General features: G+C 57.6%; 1 protein-coding gene across 1 annotated transcript in view; it reads right to left on the reverse strand.

The window, feature by feature from the left end:
- Positions 1-23473, reverse strand: part of LOC119097079 (formin-like protein) — a 44549-nt gene that overhangs the window by 12893 nt on the left and 8183 nt on the right. The window contains exons 3-7 of the mRNA XM_037220110.1: positions 18730-18816; positions 13023-13102; positions 7837-7920; positions 6265-6493; positions 589-665 (exon numbers count right to left, since the gene is read on the reverse strand). Of these exons, the coding sequence (XP_037076005.1) occupies positions 589-665; positions 6265-6493; positions 7837-7920; positions 13023-13102; positions 18730-18816 (557 nt within the window). The remainder of the gene's footprint in view (positions 1-588; positions 666-6264; positions 6494-7836; positions 7921-13022; positions 13103-18729; positions 18817-23473) is intronic.

The raw sequence follows: 23473 nt of genomic DNA on the forward strand, positions 1-23473 counted from the left end.
AACAGAGCAACCGGTTCTGACGTTTTGGAGCTCCACACCGTCCAGAACCGAGCAGGTCAAGCTGGCCACGTTCGGTGCTGGTATTGGAGCGGCTCGCCGCCTGCTGCGTCCTCCGTCGTTCCGTACACACATCACCGACCTAGTGAAGAGGCCCAGCCCGAGTCGAGCTCTGGAGCCCAGCCTGACGCCGCACCCGCCCAACCGGAGCCCACGCTAGCAGGGCATCAGCAGCGCCGTGGGTGAGCCAGGCTGGTCCGGAGCGCGGCCGGGCCCGGGGCGCCCGATGCCTGGCCACTGACGAGCGGCCCCCGCAACGGCCGTCCCTGGCACCTGTATGGGCCCGGCCGAGCCGGCCACTGGCCCCACCGCGCAGTGACAAGCTGCTGGTGGGATGGTCTTTTGCCGACAATGTGAAAAGCCGCCAGCTGGGTGAGCAGCTGCTGAAGGCCTCGGCAGCTGCCGTTAAAATGAGCAAATACATGTGCAGCGAGCAGCCATCGACGGCGTGAGCAGCAGCCCGTGGCGTGAGCAGCTGCCAGCGCGGCGGGGTGGGGAAGGGGTATCCGTTCAGTCGGGTGGCAAACTCACCGTAAGCTCTTGTGGTTAAGGCTGAGGGCGATATTGTTGATGGCCTCTTGGTGTTCAATAATCATGTTAAAGCCGTACTGAAACCAGTAGACATAACGCGTCAAGGATCATTGGAGGCAGAGAAAAGACAACGAAAACGGTGCGCGGTTGTGTTCGCAGCAGTTCATCCACCAGGATCGTTTGCGCTCACAGGGTTCATTCTTCATTCTTACCTATTACAAAATCTCGGATTCCGTCCCTTCTTGTTTCCAATATCTTTGAACACTTGCAGGTGCTATTACGGTTTTTGCCACCCAACTGCTGAGGCTTTATACATAGCTTTGCCTGCCTTTCACCCCCTGCGCCTCCCCGTCACCTGCCTCTTTTCCTCTAACCCATAGTTTGCTCTCTCCCCCTCGTTCGCCACCTGTCTTTCGACGCTCGACCGTCACCTGTCTCTCACCGACTCACCTGTCACCTGCCCCTCTCCCCTAACCCATCGTCCGCCTCTCAGCCCCTCACCCTTCACCTGTTTCACACCCTCAACCGTTACCTGCCTCTCTCCCTCTAACTCATCATCTGCCTCTCACCTCCTCACCTGTCTCTATCCCTCTAACCCATTGTTTGTTCTCTCACCACCCGCTCGCCACCTGTCTCTCACCCATCAACCGTCACCTGCCTCTCACCCACTCACCGGCCGCCTGCCCCTCTCCCTTCAACCCATTGTCTGCCTCTCAGCCACTCGCCCGTCACCTGTCTCTCACCCCCTCATCCGTCACCTCTCCCTCTCCCTCTCCCTCTCCCTCTCCCTCTCCCTCTCCCTCTCCCTCTCCCATTCACTCACCGATTTGGAACGCCTAGCAACTAAAAAGCAGCTTGACGACACCTCTGAGCACATGGAGCTACGTAGCACTTCCTTTTTAACAGCGCTGCACACGAACGACATGATGACACAAACAATGAAGCCTCTGAACTTGCCATAATCCCATACATAAGCAAAACATTTACGGAGCCACTTCCAAACCAATGAACATCTACCGGACATGCTCTCATCATACTCGATATCACGATATCCGAGGCGATGGGAGAGAACACTCCCGTTCATCGGTTGACCAAAACTAAACAAAAACACTGAAGCAGGACATTAAGCGCAGATGAACAAGGAGCAACAAAGAACAAAGAGCAGAGCAACGTTTTGTTGGTAAGCATCCATTTGGCACATTGCCGTTCCGGACCTCAATCCCCCACGCAAGAGCCCGTCGTTGCTTTTTGTTGTCACATCACAGCGCAGCACCCGATGCCTGGGTTTTGCGTCGTGGCGCCTCGCCCTGACTGCAGTCCTGCCTCAGCATACAATCGGCCACCACCCCGTGCCAACACGGGAGCGGCTGATCCTCGGCGCCCGTCCAACCCGGTCGGAACAGGTCAGTCATTCGCCGGTGATCCTGCAGTCCAGGCAGTAGGCAATACTGGCCCTAAAGCTGGGTGACTATGTGATCTCATCATTTTGCGCCCAAACGAGAAGACGGTCTCCATCTCTGCTTGCGTCCCGTGCGCGCGTAGCATGCAAAGACCACCATCCGCCGACGGCAGCTCACCGCGGACACGCGGTCCGACACGCAATGTGGCCTCTGCCCACTCTCCCGGCCTCCCTCCACTCTCTCGCCGGTGGTCAGTGTGACCCCTGCCCGCTCTCTCGGCCTTCCTCCGCTCTCTCGCCGGTGGTCAGTGTGACCCCTGCCCGCTCTCCCGGCCTCCCTCCGCTCTCCCGCGGGTGGTCAGTGTGACCCCTGCCCGATCTCCCAGACTCCCTCCGCCCTGCCGCCGGTGGTCAGCGTGACCCCTGCCCGCTCTCCCAGACTCCCTCCGCCCTGCCGCCGGTGGTCAGTGTGACCACTGCCCACTCTCCCAGCCTCCCTCCACTCTCCCGCCGGTGGTCAGTGTGACCCCCGCCCGCTCTCCCAGACTCCCTCCGCCCTGCCGCCTGTGGTCAGTGTGACCACTGCCCGCTCTCCCAGACTCCCTCCGCCCTGCCGCCTGTGGTCAGTGTGACCACTGCCCGCTCTCCCAGACTCCCTCCGCCCTGCCGCCGGTGGTCAGTGTGACCCCTGCCCGCTCTCCCAGCCTCCCTTCGCTCTCCCGCCGGTGGTCAGTGTGACCACTGCCCACCGTCCCGGCCTCCCTCCGCTCTGCCCGCCGTTTCAGTCTTCCTCCGCTCTCCCGTCAGCGGGTCGTCTTTCTTACTCATCGCCGACCAGCACCAATCCGTCTTCGTTGTCAGCAGCACGGCGTGATGTTCGACACCCTCGAAAAACACGAGCGCGACCAAGTCGGGAGAGGGCCAACACGCCAGTGCCTGGCACGGGCCGACGGCGGCGGCCAGGGCCGGGGGGGGGGGGGGGGGCGCCGGATATCCCGTCTCCAGTGATGATCACGCCATTCGGCCATCAGCCCGGCGTTGGAATCAGTGGCGTGCCAACGGCGACGGCCACACTAACGGGCCTCAGCAGACTCAGGTCACGCACACTGGTGAGGCCCTGGCTGCTGACGTCAGCTGTTCTGCTAACGGCCTCAGCAGGCTCAGGTCACGCACACTGGTGGGGCCCTGGCTGCTGACGTCAGCTGTTCTGCTGACGGCCTCAGCAGACTCAGGTCACGCACACTGGTGAGGCCCTGGCTGCTGACGTCAGCTGTTCTGCTGACGGCCTCAGCAGACTCAGGTCACGCACACTGGTGAGGCCCTGGCTGCTGACGTCAGCTGTTCTGCTGACGGCCTCAGCAGACTCAGGTCACGCACACTGGTGGGGCCCTGGCTGCTGACGTCAGCTGTTCTGCTAACGGCCTCGGCAGACTCAGGTCACGCACACTGGTGGGGCCCTGGCTGCTGACGTCAGCTGTTCTGCTGACGGCCTCAGCAGACTCAGGTCACGCACACTGGTGAAGCCCTGGCTGCTGACGTCAGCTGTTCTGCTGACGGCCTCAGCAGACTCAGGTCACGCACACTGGTGGGGCCCTGGCTGCTGACGTCAGCTGTTCTGACGGCCGCTCATTGGTAAGTCGTTCGTGACATTGTTGACGGCGGAAGGTTATCGGATTCGACACGAATAATTGTGACAGCAGCCACGGTTACTCTATCTATGTGACAGCCACCAATTGCGCGTTCCCGCCCAAATCGCCGAGCTAGCTCAGCACGGTATTCAGCAGCTCCCATATGTCATTTGACTTACTGCAACTGTGCAATAGTCGGCCAAGTTATGCGAACACGTGAGTGTGCAGTGGATTACCAGAAAACTAAAGGCGAAACGTTGGCAAGTGCGAGGATCGAGCCAACGACATTCGATATATTAGCAAAACACTCTAACACACTGAGATAACCAGCCCAGGCGCCACGCCGCATTAAAAGGAATGTTCCACATTTGGAGATATTGAAGCAAACATCAAATATGATTAAATAAGCTTACGTATAACCATTGGCATATTTTAAAGTGGAACAGACCGCTCCAGACATAATAAGTTCTTTGTTCCGGAAAGATACTTCTCAACACGTCTTCGTTTGATTACGTCGTTACACCTTGCACAATATTAAGTGAAAGACAATTGACGACCGGCTCGTCTGGAAATCGTGCTCACGAACGCCAGATATCAACGACTCGACGATGATGTCTTTCTTGGCCTTGATCGACGCATGGCTGATGGAATCGCAGGATTTGAGTGACGTTGATATCACGCCATGGATGTCTGGGTGACTGAAAAAGTCTCCCAAGTCCGAAAATCTTCACGGGCGTGTAGTTCTGAAACTAGAGGGGTCTTAAGAAAGTACGTACGTAAGTCTGGATGGGCCTTACGAAGGGCACGGCTGTAAACAGCAACGAACAATCTTCCAAGATGGCTATTGCACTTAAAAACCCTAATGTGGACCATTCCTTCCAAAACCGATTGCTACGATGTGCTGAACAGCCAAGCCACCAGCGCAATATGTTCACCACCTTACTCAAAACTTTTTAAAAGATGAGTTACGGCCCTTCTAGGCACATCCCGCAATGGGCACAAGGGGACTGACACGTAACTTTTGCACAGATCCGCTGCGTATTGACCAGAATTTCGGGGCGAAGGAGACCACGCATTTTCCAAAGCACCGACAGTGGATATGTGACCCGCAAGGTTGAGAAAAGGGCCTCTTGGAGGTGCAACCAAGGCAGTATCCAGGCGTTTGAGGGGGGAGGACTTAACGCCCCGATGATTTTATTTTTTTCCTCACGGATGATCGCTGACAGCTAGTTAAAAATCAGCGTGATGCGTACCCATTGAGCTCCCCAGCCCCCCCCCCCCCCTTCCCCCTTTACAGAAGTCCTGGCTGTGCCCCTGGGTCTTTAATGCTGATACTGTTATGCGCTTGGTTATTACCTACAAAACCCTCAAAGCTAGAAAGTTGCAACGAGTTTGCATGCACTTTGCCGTCACTTTACACTGGGTTGCTGTTACATGCACTTTGGGTTGGGGTGCGCTGCAGGGAAACCCTGCAAGCCCTAGGGGCCTTGGTCACTTTGGCGTGATCCCATGTTTTCTTCATCACGAGCTTCCATGTGGGCCCTAAACTGAAATAATTCTGATCCTTCCGATGCAGTTGCCCCATCCGTTCCTGGAACGACTGAGGCAAGAGCAGCTGTCATCACAGCTGGAAAACAAGTACATAACGAATTTCCTCAATCACCGCCCTCACCTATTCTTACTCCCTATGTCCCCACCCGACCGGGCCGCACCTCCTCAGCTCCAACGGCCTGGACTCACCCCGGGCTTGACCCTCAAAGCGACGACCCAACACGGGCCCCCTCCCCAGAGGCACTCGGTCACATCTCCCGCTACGACAGCACCATGCCGTTGGAGAGAGCCCCATCCGGCGGCAATGACGCTGCAGCGGCGCGCCGCGTCACCCACCGCGCGGCCGACAAACTCCGCCGCGCCGGGCGGCCAAGGCCAGTGCGGCCAGTTTCGGTTCCAGCGGCCGGCTCCGGTGGAGCGGCCGCCGGTGACTCGCGCGGTCTGGTGCAGCAGACCTGCTGTGTGATGGCAATAGAGCGGGGCACGGCAGTGCCGCACCCTACCGGCCGGCCCGCATGAGTCAGCGCTGCTGCGCCCGCGCGCTGGGCTCTCAAAACGGCGCACTTCGAAAAGCGATTCAGCAAGTATTCCTTCAGGTTTACACCGGCCTCTGGCGACTTGCATGCAGCCTTGCACTGCTGATATAGACAGTCAACGAAGCAACACGGCATAGCATAGAGGCAGAAGCCGACTCTGACGGACTCAACAAACCACCAGGGTTTTTGCAGGGGTCAACCATTACCCCACGTATAATTCGTGGCAACTTAACTACGGCCGTGCGCATGTCGTTCATGTTGATCACTGCGGCGGTGTTCTCCCCTTCATTCGGTCCTGTGATTGGTCAGCCATAGTTCTACCCTACGATTGGGCAGACCTACCATCTCCGCAACAAGTCCTGTGATTGGTCAGACCGCCACTCAGAGCACAGGACTGGCAATCTGAGCCGGTCACGGTTGCACCAGACACGCTATGAACACAACGGCACGGGAGGGGGGCAGCTTCCCCGGGCCTACCCCGCTCCGTTGGGCGTCGCGCGCTGGAGCCGCCAGCCGCACCAAAGCCGGCGTCACCGCGCACCCGCGCACCGCCGCCGCCCACCTTGTTGTTCATGATGGCCCGCAGACACATGATGCAGACGTGGATGTCGTCCTTGGTGTCGCCCATGTTCAGCTTGCTCATGTGTCGCGAGGCCCGCTTCAGCTTTAGCGTGTCCAGCTGGCCAATGTAGCTCTGCCGCGCCCAGGTGACACGCTCAAACCGCGGCAGCGCCTCCGCCTCCGCCTCCGTCTCCTCCTCCTCCAGCTGCTGCGTCACGCGCTGCTCGTGCCTGCCGACCACAGGGGGAAAGACGGTGGGACGCTGCTCAGGCTCGCCGGACACAGGGGTGCAGACGGTGGGGCGCTGCTCGTGCCTGCCGCCCACAGGAGGAGAGACGGTGGGGCGCTGCTCAGGCTCGCCGGACACAGGGTTAGAAACGGTGGGGCGCTGCTCGTGCCTGCCGCCCACAGGAGGAGAGACGGTGGGACGCTGCTCAGGCTCGCCGGACACAGGGTTAGAGACGGTGGGGTGCTGCTCGTGCCTGCCGCCCACAGGAGGAGAGACGGTGGGACGCTGCTCAGGCTCGCCGGACACAGGGGTGCAGACGGTGGGGCGCTGCTCGTGCCTGCCGCCCACAGGAGGAGAGACGGTGGGGCGCTGCTCGTGCCTGCCGACCACAGGGGGACAGACGGTGGGGCGCTGCTCAGGCTTGCCGGACACAGGGTTAGAGACGGTGGGGCGCTGCTCGTGCCTGCCGACCACAGGGGAGAGACGGTGGGGCGCTGCTCAGGCTCGCCGGACACAGGGGTGCAGACGGTGGGGCGCTGCTCGTGCCTGCCGACCACAGGGGGACAGACGGTGGGGCGCTGCTCAGGCTTGCCGGACACAGGGGTAGAGATGGTGGGGCGCTGCTCGTGCCTGCCGACCACAGGGGGACAGACGGTGGGGCGCTGCTCAGGCTTGCCGGACACAGGGGGACAGACGGCGGGGCGCTGCTCAGGCTTGCCGGACACAGGGTAGGGGTGGTGGTGCGCTACTCATGCATTCTGGGCACAGAGTCGAAACAATGGGGCGTTGGTTGTGTCTGCCGGGACGGCAGTGGCACGGGGCCGCCAGCTCTTGGCGGGAATAGGCAGCAGGGGCAACGGGGGCGGACGGGCGGCCGGGTCTCCGGCGGCCAGTGGCAGCAGGGTCGGACTACTCCCGCCACCAGAATTTCAGACGATAGAATGTAACGTTTCACGGGTCACGAGCCACGTGCCCCATTCCCACTTCCACTCCAGGCAGCCCATCGCCAATCCCGCGGGCGCGCCGGGGAATGGCCGTCGCGTCTGCACCTCGAACAATGACACCATTCCCATAAGCGGGCGGGGAGGTCAGATCGCTCCCTTCAGTCTGCATGGACGGTGGCGCTGACGTCATATCCGCCCCGCCGCACCCCCTCCCCATCCCTTCTCCCCCCCCCCACAACCATGACCACCAACCCACAGTCCACAGTACGACGAGGTTAGGCGCCGCGCCACTCCCCTCTCCCACACTCCGCGACGAGCGCGCAGGGCGGCAGGACAAGCCTTCCCTGACAGCCCGGGTCCCAGCGGGCCGCGGCGCGCCGCTCACGGTCAGGGAACTCACCGCATCAACATCAGTCGGAACGAGAGGTAGTCGACCAGCACCTCCAGGCCCGCGTTGTGCTTGTCCAGGAACTCCTGCACCCATCTAGTGAGCAAGGACAGCCGTTAGCGCTGGGGCGGACGGGCACGCTGTGTTGGTCGGGAGGTTTAACCAATGTAATCGCATTTGTGATTGCTTCTTACAACACAGGCCAATTTCGATCCACCGGATGGATCCTGCTCACTAACGTGCATCTGACATCAACAAGCACGCCAGAAGACCTTGGCAGTGGCCAAACCATGACACGTCGTATTTGCAGTGGCCCCATCCCAACCCCGGGCGGTCAAGGTTCTCTTCAGCCCAGCAGCGCTCCGTCCGGGCCACCTTATGGCTTCCACGTGGCAATAAGCAACGTAGCGTATGTGGCCGAGACCGTGGCACACGCCAGTAACATAAAACACGCGTGCCATAGGGCATGTTCCGGCGACTCGCTCCTAGCATGACCACAGCTGTGCGGACATGGATCTCAGGACAACCGTGACCTGTGGCGCGGGTCGCCACCAAGTCGCCACTGCCTAAACCTGCTCCGGACCGGACCGACAAGGGACCGCGACGCCACTCGCCAGTCCCGTTGCGGCCGCCGCCGGCCGACATGGGCGCCGATGCCCCGCGTCAGCGGCCCAGCCGCCGCCGGGCGCCGCCAGCTGGTCCCGACAGTCGGCTCGGCCCGACAGCCGGCGACCTCCTGCCGGCCACGAGCGCGTGCCGACCGGCCCGCCCCCGCGCACCTGGCGCACGAGGCGGCGGACGCGTGCGGTGCGTGCGCGCCTGCCGCGCACGTAGAGGCCGATGAGCGGCAGCGGGCGGCAGCCGCGGACAGCGGCGGTCCCCCGCTGAGGGGTGACGGGCGCCGTCGCCCACGGGTACGGCAGGACGCACTTCAGACCAGCGGCTCACAGGTGGGCGGGGGGCGGCGCCGGCGGCGGGAAGCCTCCGCCAGTCGCCGACTGAGAACCAGGCTACAACGAGCGACTATGAGAGCGGGAGGGTATTTCTTCACGTCAAACATCGTTAAGCCCCGCGCTGTTTGTCCCTGGTGACACACCTGTTCGGGCTACGCGAGAGTGGACATTGCGCAGATAAGTCGGTACGAAACTCTGGTATTTCCGACCACGGCTCAGCGAATGAGTCACTCCCAATTCGCCAGAGACCAATCCAAGCTTGCACTGAGCAGTTCAAGAAGAAATCAGAAGAAAAAGACATCAGTCGTCAGTCACGAATAAATTCCTTTCACAGATAAGAGACATGCACCCTCGTTACCAATGAAGGTGTCTGACCAATGCAATCACGCATTAGCTAAACTACACGCCTTCGCCCCTGGACGGCAACCGCCCGCACACGTTCTTGTACTGCAACTGTAGCGAACAGCTATGCTGCGCGGGGATGAGATGGCTCCTATGAGCCGGGCCGGTCGGCACGAAGTGTTACTGACAGTCTCCCGGTGTGACTATTTGGGGCGTGCTGACGGCGTGGGCCGCCAGAGCGGGGTACGGAGCGCGGAGCAAGGACGGGGGCGTGGGAACGTCCCTCTCTACCCCCTTCGTCGATGAGGGGTACGTCCGCAGCCCCTCGTCCCTTCCCCGCAGCCGTCGTGGGCGGATCGTGCAGGTGATACATGAGGTCAACCTGCATGAGCCCGGACCGGACGTCAACGGAGCGGGAACCAGGGACGATCCGTATCCCAACGGAACGCGGGGCCGCCCGGTCAGACAGCCGGCGAGCGCGCTTATAGTCAGCCCTGACGAGAGCGCTCATGGCCTGTCCTAACGGGAGTATTCACGGCCTGTCCTGATGAGGGCACTCATGGCCTCGTCAGTCCTGACAGGAGAGTTCATGGTCAGCACTGACAAGAGCGTTCATGGCTTGTCCTGACAAATTATGCTGCATGCGGAGGAGAGACGACTCGGTGGAACATGACAAGACGGGTGAAGAGCTGAAAGCGGCAGTATGCTCGGACACGGCACAATCCTAAGGGAAGGAAACCTCACACCAAGAAATACATTCGATTCATCAGACATCACGGGTCACCCAAACTGAGGATTGAGAAGCCGCAACAAATCCCACTTCCAGCCCACGACGACAGAAACGAGGCCATTGCAGCCCCATTCACACGGGAGATCGGGGCCGTCTACAGCGGTGGCGATTGCCGACGCAGCCCCAGACGGACACGGCGCCGGGGCCCTTCACCTCCCCTCCGGCCTGACGCCGTACTGATCCCTGTCGGTGGTCCCGCCGCCAGGGCGCGCATGAAAATGAGAGCCCGCAGTGTCACGCGACGCGCACGACCACACCAACTGCGCATGCGTTGGCGGCATCGTGAATGGTATGCCGCGACCACTAAGTGTGGCGGATGGAGCAGCTTACGTAACAATGGGACTTGTGAGGAGCATTGAACCGTCCCAGCGATCCACCTGGCATCAATGCACAGGCGCTCACCGCTGCGGTTATTCGGGCTTAGGATCGTTGACAGCAGCGACCATTTTGCACCCGAATTATGGTTGTGCGTAACTATGTCGTGTTGTGTAATAAAGTCGCTGTTGTAGGTTTCCAAGCCGTGACCCCCCCCCAAAAAAAAACACGTTATGCGAAAGGAACGATCGCAACACGCCGGAGTACAAAGCACCTCTAAAGCAGTGCCAAACCATGAGTGATTTATGCACTGTTCACTTAAACTCGGTACACCAGGGTACTTCCAACGAGGGTCGTACGGTGTCAGAAGATGCTGTAAAGGTGAATGCATGATCATGATGTCAAATAAATTGAGAAATACAAGAACTGTTCCCACGTCACTTATGGAGTCCAGGTCTGAGTGAGCCAGGGACAATCTAGGCTGCATGTGGCGACCAAAGTGACGATAGCGCCCGGCGGCAAAGTGTGGGCACGGCACGTGAACATGAGCGACGAACGGCGTGTGATCACACCGAGGACATGCCGGTGCTTGCCCGGCTCAGAAGAGAGAGCCATATGTGCAATACGCGTGACCTATGCGGATGCGGCAGAGGCTAACCTTCCCTCTTCTGTCACCATGTGAGGACTGTCATTCGACTAGGGTTGACCCGATAGCCCCAAGCTTGCTTCGCGCATTTCCATGGTCGTCAGGGGTCTTTCGATCCCATAACTTTTGCCAAGTTGTCCTTATGCAAGCTGACGGCACCTGCTTGAAGTCAGAGAACGGCGCTCGGGGAGAGCGAGAGTGAGTTCCGACTGTCTATCATCACGCTATCAACGTGCGCGTATCGGAGCCGAACAGGGCAGATAGAGTATTCGAGTCTGCAGCCTGCAGCAGCGTTTCACCACGCCCCGTGCTCCGCAGCCGGTCAGGTCCGGTCAGGTCTCATCAGCTCGGTCAAGGCTGCCGCAGGCAGACCGTGCGCCCCTTGCGCCTGGTCAGCCGCAGCGTCCGCCGCTTCGGCGGCCGACGTCACAGCCAGACTAGCGCCGGGGGTGTAGCCGCCGACGGGCCAGCGCGTCCAGGTGAGCTGACTTGGCCGGTGCCGTCCGACCGCAGACCGCGTATGCGTGTCGTACACCCATCAGCAGCGGCGGCGGGCACAGCCGAGCGCTACCCGGCTCGCTGCGGCGTGACTCAGACTTGGGTGCGCCGGTCGCGGGAAGCCCAGCGCCGCCAGTCGCCCGCCCCAGATGGCGCGGTGGCGTAGTGCATGGGACGCCGCGCTCCCGGGCCGGTCGAGTCCTTCCGCGCATCAAATCAATGGTCAGGGGTAGGGCTGCTGACCCACTGCATGAATGCCCACCGCGTATTTAACGCCTAGGATCATGAGCTGATCACATGATACATTTCGAAGGCGGACAGATCGTACGCCGGCTCCGTCTCATCTCACCAATCACCGTGAGATGGTGTGACGTGCCTGTGTCAGCAGGTGCCGCCCAGCCCGGTCCGGTCCGGCCCCGGGGTCCGCCCACGCCGCCGTGACCCGACATTGCGTCACCGGACACCGGTGCCGCCGCCCGGCCCTCCGCTGCGCCCGGCACGACGGAGCCCAATCTCGGCATGGTGACGTCATGGCGGCGCTCGGACGCGGCGCTTTGTCCGCTTATCGAGCCACGACATCGAGGGCCGACCTCCCCGTCTGACGCGCAGCACATAGTCGCCTCATTGCACAGCGTTTACGGTCTAACGGTCAGACACACGCAGCCACCGATGTCTCCGTGTCGCGGCAGCTTCTTCGCCGTCCCCCGTCACGTGCCACGCGCCCCCGCGTCCGAAGCCCTGTCCGCGCGGCGAGGGCAAACGCGCAGGGCATGCAGCGCCCAGAGCCGCGACACTGGCGCCGCCCAAGTGGCCCGACGCCTTCCACTGGACGTGAGCATTGCAAGCGGGTTTTCATTACGAAAGTACCGTTCGCGATGATGATGAGGGGTCACTAACCTCTTGCCTCAAAACGTCGGAATGCTACGCGCAGCCCGACTACATATCTCTCATATTTCATATTTCATATCTAATATCTGCATACCACTGCATATCATCTCTCACCAGCGTCCCTCACCACCTCTCTCACCAGCCTCTCTCCGCCCCGAAAAACCAGGCCACTAAAATACGGCGCCGTGCCAAACCGTCCGCCTGGCTCACTACTGCCAGTTTAACAGCGGCGGCGCCTCGGCGGGCGGCGACAGACGCTGCGACGCCGCAGGCGGAACCATAACAATGACCCGGCGGCTGGGTGGCGGTGCGGAGTGGCGGTGGCTGTGGAGGCTGTGGAGGCCGTAGTGGCTGTGTGTGGCTGTGGACATGGAGGCTGTGGTGGCTGTAGAGATGGAGGCTGTGGTGACTATGGACGAGAGCGGCGTCGTGGGGGCCGACGACGCAGAGGCACTCGACGTGTTCGTACGTTCCACTCGACACCTGAAGCTGGGCCGCATTACACGGGGCACAACGCTCAAAACTGGACAGCTTTACACAGCACGCACACTGCCAACTCAAGGAGACAGAAGTCGCCGCGCTCAAGCGCGAACGCCGGTCGGTCAACCATCGCAAAAAGAACAAGCGCCATCGCCGCGGCCGCCAGTAGCGGGAGCTGCGCCTCAGGGCGCCGTCGGGCAGCAGTCAGCCGTCGCCGCGGCCGCCAGTAGCGGGAGCTGCACCTCAAGGCGCCGTCGGGCCGCAGTCGGCCGAGCGCCGTACTCACTCGATGTGGTTGGTGCGCAGCGAAATTTCGAGGTCGCGCAGTACCTGGGTGGACGTCGAGTCGCCCATCAGCCGTCGCTTCTGGAATAGGGGACCGGGACGGGGTCAGCTGGAGATGGGGCGTGCGCAATAGCGACGGCACGTGAAGACAGGGACGGTGCCGGTCCTGGCTCCGAAACCGATCCGGGGTTGGATCGCACCGCCTGGTTCCTGGATGGTTCCTGGATGGTTTCTAGATAAAGCTCTCGTTCGGCGAGGGAAGAGGCCTGAGCGGCGCCCAGCCATGGGATCGCACCGCATGGCCAGGGTTTCTGGGAAGAGCCCTCGCCGGGGGCAGCAGAGTAGTCTGAACAAAGCGCTCCGCTGCCGGGTCAGCCCGGCTCCAGTGCAGGGATGTCGGGGACCGGGGTGGACCCTCCCAGTCGGCAGTTTGTTGCGCACCGGCCTCTTTCATGGTGATGCACGGATGGGTTGGGGGGAGGGCGACGGAGGAGGCGGGCAGACAGCGACCGCGAGTGACGCATTCCAAGACGTTGGCTGCAGCGTCTCACGGGGACCGCTTGCCCTTGCCCCTACAAAGAAGACCTGCCGGCCTTTTGCCCCTCTCCCACGGGTAACCGAGCAGGTCAGGGGCGCCCAGAACATGGGAGAAGATCAGGAGGGGAGAGCAATGTCCCGCTCTGTAAGGCAGGCACATCAAGGAATGCGTAGTGGTTACCCATAGGCGATAAGACGGCCCTAGTGCTGAGATCGCAGGGGCGAGGAACATCATTTCAGTTCAAGATGCATTGAACTTGGGCAAACCAAAAACATGGATGTCTCACAACACATAACGCAAATATTTCCTTCTGAATGTACCAGTGACTGATCAATTCATAGGACCCGTTACACAGAAGTCATATAGATTATAACGGTTCTTGAGAATGCTACAAATAACCTCATCAACCCTTTCCCCCCAAAATCCAAAATTACCCACCTACAAAACCTGCCGAATGTCAAGTGGTTAAAGCGCCCTACACTTCAAATCATGCTCATCACCATCATCCTTAGAAGCCATTAAACCTCTTCGTACGGCCTACTATACAGAAGTACAGAAGAAACGACATGTAAATAAATGTGGTCTCATTAACTACATGTCGTCCATGAGAAGCTAGCCGGGAGTGTCCCTTTTATGCAGCGACACAAAGTGACTTACCTCAACGCTCACTTCATGCCCGCAAACACACGACAAGCGTCACGGTACTCTCTGCTGGCATATAAGAGATAGCATTAAAGAACACTAACTTCAATTGGCACGATTATGTAACTTCAGGGATGTAAGGATCGATCTGATACGCCCAGTGCGTCGCATGCTATATGATAAGAAGCTGCAAAACCATACAGACAACTCAAAATCCAGTAGCGCCCACGGCTGCTTCTTGTTTTTTTATCATCATTGTCGCTCAGCACTCGTTTAAAGTCAATTTCGCCTTTCCATGTCGGGTGTGGTCAAACTTTTCGGTTTGGAGCTGGCAAGCGACTGCGTGTCATGAGTATTCATTTGCCGCGGACACAAAGCTGGTATTTGGCCGTTCGAGCCTTGCCACCGCATACGTTGTTTCCACACCTGAGGCCAGCTCTTCAAAGGAAGGTTGCTACCTGCCTCTGACGTCACAGGTGGCTTTAAGACAATAGCTCCAACACGCTGAACTCACAGCCGTTCGTGCGTGACATAGCTACCCGTGACGTCACAGGAATGACCCAGCGTAAGAAGGCACGTGGTGGCCCGCATGCGCGGAGGCGGGTGGGTCGCAGCGGCGACCAGTCGGCGCCGGAAGTCGGCTACTATCTCCCCACCCACTGTTCTTGGCTGTCGTGTCCCGCCTAATCGTTCATATTCCGAGGAGCGCCGGCAGCGGTCCTCGGGCCGGCACGCTATCGGGCGCCACGGCGACGACCGGCTGAGCGGCGGCCGACGGCGCTGACTCACGCGGGCAGGCGGGCAGGCGGCCGGCCGGCCCACCTGAGCGACAGCACATGTGCCGCGGCCACACGGCAGGCGACGAGCTGCCGCCGCCGTGGCAGCGGCGCCGCGACAGCAAGCTTACCGAACACGCTCGTCCAGCGGGAGTGCTCGTAAACGATGGCTGCTATGGTGAGGCAGGAAATCGAAAACGAGTCGTGGTAACTGGATACGTCTGGTGGTGGGTCGATTTCTGATATGGCAGTACTCCATACCGTCGCCAACACTGTTTTGCGACATGTCCGACGTGAATAGTGAGGAATTCGTGGCATTCATTATCCGCGTGCCCTGATGATATCAACATCAGCTCAGGCGGAGGCGGCGTAACAAGCTAGAACGTCACGATTGCGGACCACTCATGTGATAGCAGCTATGCCAACTTTCAACGAAACAAGCATACTTCCAGCATTCCGCCATGGAATGTGACCCGCTCCTGGAGGTGCCCCATAACAGACCTTCCCCACGGTTTCTACCTGTGGGTCAACCTTGCTGCCTTATGAGTGGCTAACGATCTGTTTGTGGATGGAAGAATCCAGGATCCATCGGGCGTCAGTGCGAAAATGGCTGGAGGCAGAGACGCAGCTTTTCAGCACGCCAACACGCCAATTTCTAACCCACAGGAACCCGCGGGCTTTCGGCTGGGTTATGGGCCAGACTTGACGCGTTTTGCGGATAAAAAATTTAGTAGGCAAAACAATAAATTTTTGCTATGCCTTACGGTTCAAAATCGTTCCAAAACCAGAGCGTGCCGCCAAACACAAAACAATCATGACAAACATATATTATTTAAACACTTCTTGCAGCAAGAGCACCACTGACAGAAAATCCATGGCATACATGACACATCACTAAACCAGGCCGCACAAAGTGAACAGCTTTAAGCTTAACATCTACTGAAAAATTCAAGAACAACAACCTAGACTTGCAGAACTATAGCCTGATTTCATTGAGCAGCAGTCAGGTGGGCCCTTAATATAAACTACAGCCTGATTTCACCAAGCAGCAGTCAGGTGGACCCTTGCTATAAATATAGCTACAGTGGTGCATTTAACCTTTCCTGGTTTACACAAAAACCATACTTCACGAATCACAATCAATATCCGAAAATAATGAAATGTATGCGGAACTGTGAGCCTTTCACTGCCCTAGCTTCACTCGCTTGTCAATACAGCCAGCAGTTACTGGCGTATCGAACGCGCAACAGCTCTCGAAGCTGAAAAAGTGGTGGCATGGAGTCCGCTTTTGTCTGTAGAGAACGCACGTTGCGACCATCACTACAGGGCACTTACACGATACAGTTTCCCCTTACTGCGATTGTTACCATTTTTCAATATATTTTCTATGAAGGTTTTTATTTGTTTGACCGGAAGATGTAGACTGCACGCTTTTCAAACGGTAGAAAGAGTTACTGGAAATTATTCTTACAACTTGTCTTCCTAACAGCTTTTCTGCAGCAGGCAACGATACGCCACGGTGTTTGATGGCATTGCTAAATGTCAATGTTGCTGGACGGGCAAACATTGATGGACACAATGCTTCTGTCATCTTGTTTCACGAGCCTTCCACGCCGCATTACATGGAACCACGCTGCCATGGTTATGAACTAGAACGTGGATAGTGTTCAGAGAAATGTGGATCACTTCATAGCTCCCATGTGGTATTTATGTGGTGTGGTTACATGATAAATACACCAAGTACAGCAAACACAATATAGCAGGCTGGCTCTGGCTCTTTAATACGAAATTTGACCCTGTGACAGTCGTGACGCAGTCGAACGTTGATTGAGCTCATGTGCATTGCAATGAACTGACTCTTCCCATGACTTGAAACAGACAATTTTGTTTACCCTGTCAGTGCAAAAATGATGTATGCAAGTTACGAAGAAGTGGCCTATGGTCTACTAAGATGAGATAAAAGGGTGAAATCTTTGGAGCGCTTCGGTGAAAGATACATTTCTTCTCTGCCCTCTTTCTTCTCATTTGCAGCTGAAAACCGCTATCACATTGTCGAAGGTCTAGTTTGGTGTATACCAAATCCCACTGCGCACGTTCTTCTATTACTGATCTCTGAGCGAGCAACATCACTGGTGTCAGCAACAAAAAGTGGTGTGTTAGATGACACTTATGCCCCATTTTATGCACATCTTTTGAACACACGTAACATCAGGGTGAAATGGTAAAATGCATATTGCCATAAATTAGTACTTGCGGGTTAATGGGGGATCAGCATTGTAGCATAGCAGGCTTTTGCGGGCTGGGTCACGAACTAGGCGGAGCGGGCTGGGCTGCAGCCTCATATTTGGGAGAAAGTTGCGTCTCTAGTTGGAACCATCGGCTTGTGTATTACATACTTCCAAGCACTTTGAGAACCGCAAAAGGTCAAGCGCCTTTTCCGTCACTTGGCATTGTCAGCTTCAGTGGAATCAATCCATTGCATTGATGACTTAACAGTCGATGTGGCACGTCAATGTTGGCAAATGAATCAAGGAACCGCAAGCGGATTGGATGCTTCCGTCACAAATCTTGCGAGCTCCGTGCAGCTCAGCATCGTGGACGGCTACAGCCACACTCACCATGCCGGCGATATGCAAAGAAACTGGCCCAATACCAGCTAGTTCACCTGGCCATCTGGTCGGAGCAAGATACACGATCTTATCCCGATAACTTGCAAACCCCCGCATGCCACTTGGAAGCACGCATGCCAACACGGTGCTTTTCCGCGGCGACAACATTTACGTGTTCCTTGTTCAAGCTCTTACCCCACAATCGTGATTTACGTCAGCTCACCGCCTTCCACTTGACATTAACAACTCCTCGCATGCCACTGCACCGTGGTCTACTTCACATGGAGCATGAAGCCTTCTGGGAGCCGGACCACCAGGGCCGTCTGCTGGGGCCTCCAGCACCTCGAGCACGGCGAGCGCTGCGACCCGAGGCCGCGCGCAGCCGACCTCAAACCCGCGACCCTGACGTCCCGAACTCGGACGCCAGCGGCGGCCGCACGCCACTGCGGCACAGCCGGCACCACCGCCGCCGCCGCCGGCGAGGCCGCGTATCCGAGCCGGCAAGGCGGCGGCGGCGGCGGCGGCGGCGGCGGCCGGGGGTAACCACTCGGGCCAGCCGAGCCGGCCGCCTGCAGAGCGAGTTACACGGCTCGGTGGCGCCCGGCCGGTACCGACCTCGCCATCCACAGCCAACGTCGACTGTTGCTGTCAGAGCTGCCCAAACCGTTCTGCAGTTGACACGGGGTGAAATGGTTTTCTTTCGTGATTTATCTGGCTGCAAGCAGGTCCCTTCGAAGCTCAGATTCGGGCAGCAGGCTTCTCTACTCCGCTCCGGGCGTGCAGAACGCGCTACACTGCATTGCATGACTAAAATAATTCTTCCCGACCAGATTACCCCAGACACAACGGTGGACCGCAGCACACGATGCCGACAGGGAGGCTCGCACTGTGCACCCAAGCAGCACCTCTATGCCCTGCAAACTACACGCAATGCGATCCGCGGGCGACCGGCCGGCGCCACCATGACCCAGCCCTGCGTGCGTCAGCGTGTCTTCAGGGCAACGCACCACCCCGAGCCGTGACCCCTCCCCTCACTCTAGGACATGAATTATCACCACACCCAGCTTACATGCTAACGCACCGTCCCGGGGCATGATCTAATGCCACACGCACTTTGCAGATAAAGCCGTCCGCAGCACTTACCCTGTGACTCCTGGAGGCCTTCGGGTCCAGGTACGTGCGCAGCTTGTTCAGGTAATACGCCGGTGACTGTTTGGCTGATACCCGTTCCTGAAATGCGGCAAAAAGTAAAGATCAGCAAGCACAGCTGAATGCGGACGGCAACAAGTAAAGATAAGCAGCACAGCTGAATGCGGACGGCAAAAGAATGATCAGATACTCGATCGTTCCAGAGAAGGGAACATTCACCACGCACATGTCAGATGATGTAGTTTTACCCAGGTACCACAGATATTGCGCCGACAATGAAAAACGGCGAGAACTGGAGCGCTAAGGGCACGGGCCATCGCCCGTCGGGCTGGCTGCGCGCCGCACAGACTGCCACTGGCGAGCGGTCCGGAGGCGGCGGACGGCGACACCGCCGACGGTCTGGTCGGTTGTGCGGGGGGGGGGGGGCGACCGCCGGCGGCCACACCAGCCAGCGGACGGGAACGACCAGGGCTGAGGTGCGCCGCGTCAACTGGGACGCCGCAGTCGCGTCAGTGGCATGAGCGGATGAGGCGCCCCGGGCCGGCGCACTGCTCTGTAAACAGGGGCGCCCTGGGCGAGGCGGCCACAACGGCCTGGGCAAGACCGCCACAGCAACCTGGATGAGACTGACACAGCGGCCTGGGCGACACCACCAAAGCAGTCTGGACGAGACCGACACAGCAGCCCCTGGACAAGACCGATACAGCAGCCTGGAAAAGACCGATACAGCAACCTGGACAAGACCGATACAACAGCCTGGAAAAGACCGATACAGCAGCCTGGACAACACCGATACAACAGCCTGGAAAAGACCGATACAGCAGCCTGGACAAGACCGATACAACAGCCTGGAAAAGACAGATACAGCAGCCTGGACGAGAACGACACATATTTGAGCACATGGGTCAGTAGCGCCCCCATCCTTTCACCACTGGCGCGTGCAGGCTACGGTCGACACGGCTAGCGCGTGACGGACCATGAAGAGCTGTCCGACCTCAGTTAGTGTGGGGACAGCGGCTGACCCCCTTAAGAGGGTACGAACGTCGACAGGTTGTCCCTCGAGGCTACCTGAGAGCCGAGAGAGCTATTTGAAGCGAGACACGCTGTGCTAGAGATTCGTCAGGAGCGTTCGTGAGAGGAAGATCGCAAAGCCGAGTCGGCGCAACAGGATCGCAAGGATTGTCATGTAAAGCAGGCTATGAAATGGGGTCGTGTGAGTAAAATTATGCGACGCAACAGGGCGCAAGATTGCTGGCAGACGCGCCACATCCACCAACCACCCCATTCCTCACCCACCGCGACTACGCGCCGCATGCCTTGGCGCCGACCCAGCCAACGGAGCGCCGAGGGACAGGGGGGAGGGGGCACAACGGTCGCCGCTAGCGCAGACGGGAGAAGGCGGGGACAGTCCGCCGATCAGAGCGGCCCACTGTCGGACCGCCAACACCAGCAGGCGGGAGAAGGCGGGGACAGTCTGCCGATCAGAGCGGCCCACTGTCGGACCGCCAACACCAGCAGACGGAGATGAGATTAATTCCCGCGCTGCAACGACGCATTCGACACATCAGGGCATTCTAGGTCGCTGGGTCTCACGCTGATTGTTGCGGGGGCACCGAAACATTACGACGGTGGCAGACTCGAACCCAGGCCTTGCAGAGTGCGTTTGCTCGCGAACGTCACATTGGCAGAGCCAGAGTCGAGCGAAACGGCCGTGGCTGAGCGCCGCTGCGGAGGTGGCGTCCGGTACCAGTTCCGACGCCGCTTACTCCGCCACCCGCAAAACCGCCACTCAGGACGCAGAGCCCATCGGAGGTCGGTGGCGACACTTCAAGTCTCTCTGGTCTTTTATCAACCATCCCGCGAAAATGGAGAAGGTATATCGGGAGAGTATTTCCAGGCCACCTCGCCATTCATGACGTCATGTCATTCAAATTCTGCCATTCCATAAGCCATGTGGCAATCAAGGGCGATAAAAATATCTGTCGAGGAGCTCATATCCAACATTCGTGGGAGCGATTTTCAGATATAACGACCGTCAATGGGCTCTCAATCAATGTTGTGTAAAGTTTGATGGCGTAATCAAACCCTGACGCATTGAGGAGCACATTTACTTAACAGGGAATTGTGCGGTCTGGACAAGTCTTTTACACTTAAAAAGCATACCAATACTTTAAGTGAGCTTGTTTCAACACATCTGAAGCTTGTTTGAATGCCTCCAAATGTGAAACATTCCCTTAAACTATAAATTGACGAGATATTTTGTATTGCGTGGTGTGCGCGCACTATGTACACACAGGCCTTACATTCCGCATGGAAGAACGGACACGGAGCAAGCCACACAACTATGGACCGCCGTCGCCTGAAGGAAAGCATAAGCCAATGGCGCAGACACTGGCAGACAAGGTGAGAGTAGAAAGAGAGGTGATGATTATATTTAGGGTTTGGCGCGTCGATCACGTGGTCATTCCGTGCCTTCTCCAAAACTGTCTACTACACGCCACGCGGTCAGAACTATGTCAGTTATATACTGTTCCGTACTCCACCTGCACACCGGCCACCAATGATGAGAAATTTAATACGGGCTAACAAAACGAGTATGTCGACATCACAACATGCGTCCGGCCCAAGAGGTGATGAGATGAGAGACGATGCCTGGCATAGTGACGACATGCGGTGAGGACATGCTGAACGGTGAGACGCCCGCCACATCCGTCTCACTGCGGCATGTCCTGGCCCGACAGGTAAAACTAGTTCATAGCAAATTTGTGCCCAAGCCGTAGCCGACGAAGAGGGATTACCTCCTCCAATCATCCATTTCGATGATACAATCCCCACTCGCCAACAAGAGATTTAATGGTATTCAATGCGTGATTTATTTCGTCAAAATCCTTTTGCTTCCTGCCATTATACCTGGCACCTTCTGACTTCAGTGCACCCAACGGCACGCTGAGGGGAAGATGGTGATCTCGACATGCGGCTACTCTCGCAGCAGCATCTGCTCTTTCGTTGCCCACAATCCCGACGTGACTAGGAATCTATACGAAGGTAGCTTCAACGTTTTGGTGGCATGATTTGTCAAGTTCATCCCACACAGATCGCATGACGTACAGGTGGCCACGAGACGCTAAGGCTGAGTCTAATGGTAGAAAGCCACTAGTGAGTCAGTTCAAGTCCGAAAGTGACGTCCCGTACGACAGTAGATACATTGTAACGCCGTTAGGATGGCGGAAATATCAGGGGAAAACACTGATAGGTGCCGTGGTGGGCAGAAGCCTTGTCCCACGTCTCCGCCAATGAAGGCACAGCCAGTGCCAGCGGGATCCTTCGAGCCGTCAGCAAATATATTCATTGAGTTGTGGTAAAGCGAGGCTCGCCCTGCTGTCAGGTTGGCAAAAACTCCTGTACGGGTATGCTTCTATGACACCAGGGGGCCCGACCATCAAACGTGCGTTGGGTAATTTCGTCGAGGTGGATGCCCGCCTCACCAACCCGATCTCGCAAACGCGAGCGCATTGGTTTTGATGAAGTAGACCCTCCATCTCGTTTTGATGAAGTAGACCCTCCATCTCGTTTTGATGAAGTACACCCTCCTTTCAAAAACAACCAAGTCAGTGTGTGTAAAGAAGCACCGGATATGCTGGGTAGTGAGACAGGTGCGACACCTTTTTAGCGTAATTCGGAGTTTTTTTTTCCTAAGATGAAGTGGCGGTTCGTTTGCTTCATCACCAGCTTTTCCGCGCGGATTGTGCGGAAATCTCCGGTGGCAATGCGGACACACACTTGGTGTACACATCAATATCCTTTTTAGAGGATGCCGGAGCACTGTCAAAGACGGCATTTGCATGGTTTAGCACCGAGCGTGTGTGAGTCCTCTATGTAGTCTTAGCAAGGTGCAGCGGTCTGCACATTACGTCATGCGGGTATCACCTCCGAAATGTTCATGCGTTTATGATAGCTGACGTTAAGACGTTTGATATGGGGTTTAAAAGAGAGTCGCCAGCCAGGGATGGCACCACGAAACTTTACTTCGCCACCGACCGAAATGATAAGAGTTGCAAAGGTGACGCACAGGGTTGCTGCACTCTTTTACACGTGTACAAAAGTGTATGCATTCGATTTTGTTCGTTGAAAAGCTCACTCCATTTTTGACACTCCACTTATATGAACTCGAAAGGCTTATCTGAAGTTTCCCCTACGCAAACGATATCGTAGATGTTGAGCACCAAATGGTGAAGTCGTCAACAAAAAAAGACCGGCTTGTATCTGATGGCAGAGCGTAAAGAATGTCATTGATCATAAGGGCCAACGGAGTAACACCCATCATACTGTCGTGTGGAACGCCGTTCTCTTGTTCCAAACGGCCCAAAAAAGCGCTGCTGACTGCAGCGCGGAAGAGCCTTCGCTCCCAAGATTCGGTATGCATGCACCCACGTAGTCACGGACGCCACGCGGCTTGACCTTGAAGAGTATGCTGTAGCACCATGCTATGTCGCATGCTTTTTTCAATGACAAATAAAACTGCTACGGTGCGTCCCTTTTGTCTAAATGATTGACAGCCGCATACCTTATGGAATGGCAAGATTTGGATGACGCTATAATGACGTCATGAATGCCAAGGTGAGCTTGAAAAGTTCCCACAATTGCTCTCACATCTTCGCGGCCTTTAAGCTCAACAGTCAGAGGGTTTTAGGCATTAAAAAGGCCATGGCCATGTACTGCATCACAAGGTCCTTGACAC

This window comes from Pollicipes pollicipes, unplaced genomic scaffold (genome assembly GCF_011947565.3).
Source record: "Pollicipes pollicipes isolate AB1234 unplaced genomic scaffold, Ppol_2.1 Scaffold_4295;HRSCAF=5057_pilon_pilon_pilon, whole genome shotgun sequence".
Taxonomy (NCBI): Eukaryota; Metazoa; Arthropoda; class Thecostraca; order Pollicipedomorpha; family Pollicipedidae; genus Pollicipes; species Pollicipes pollicipes.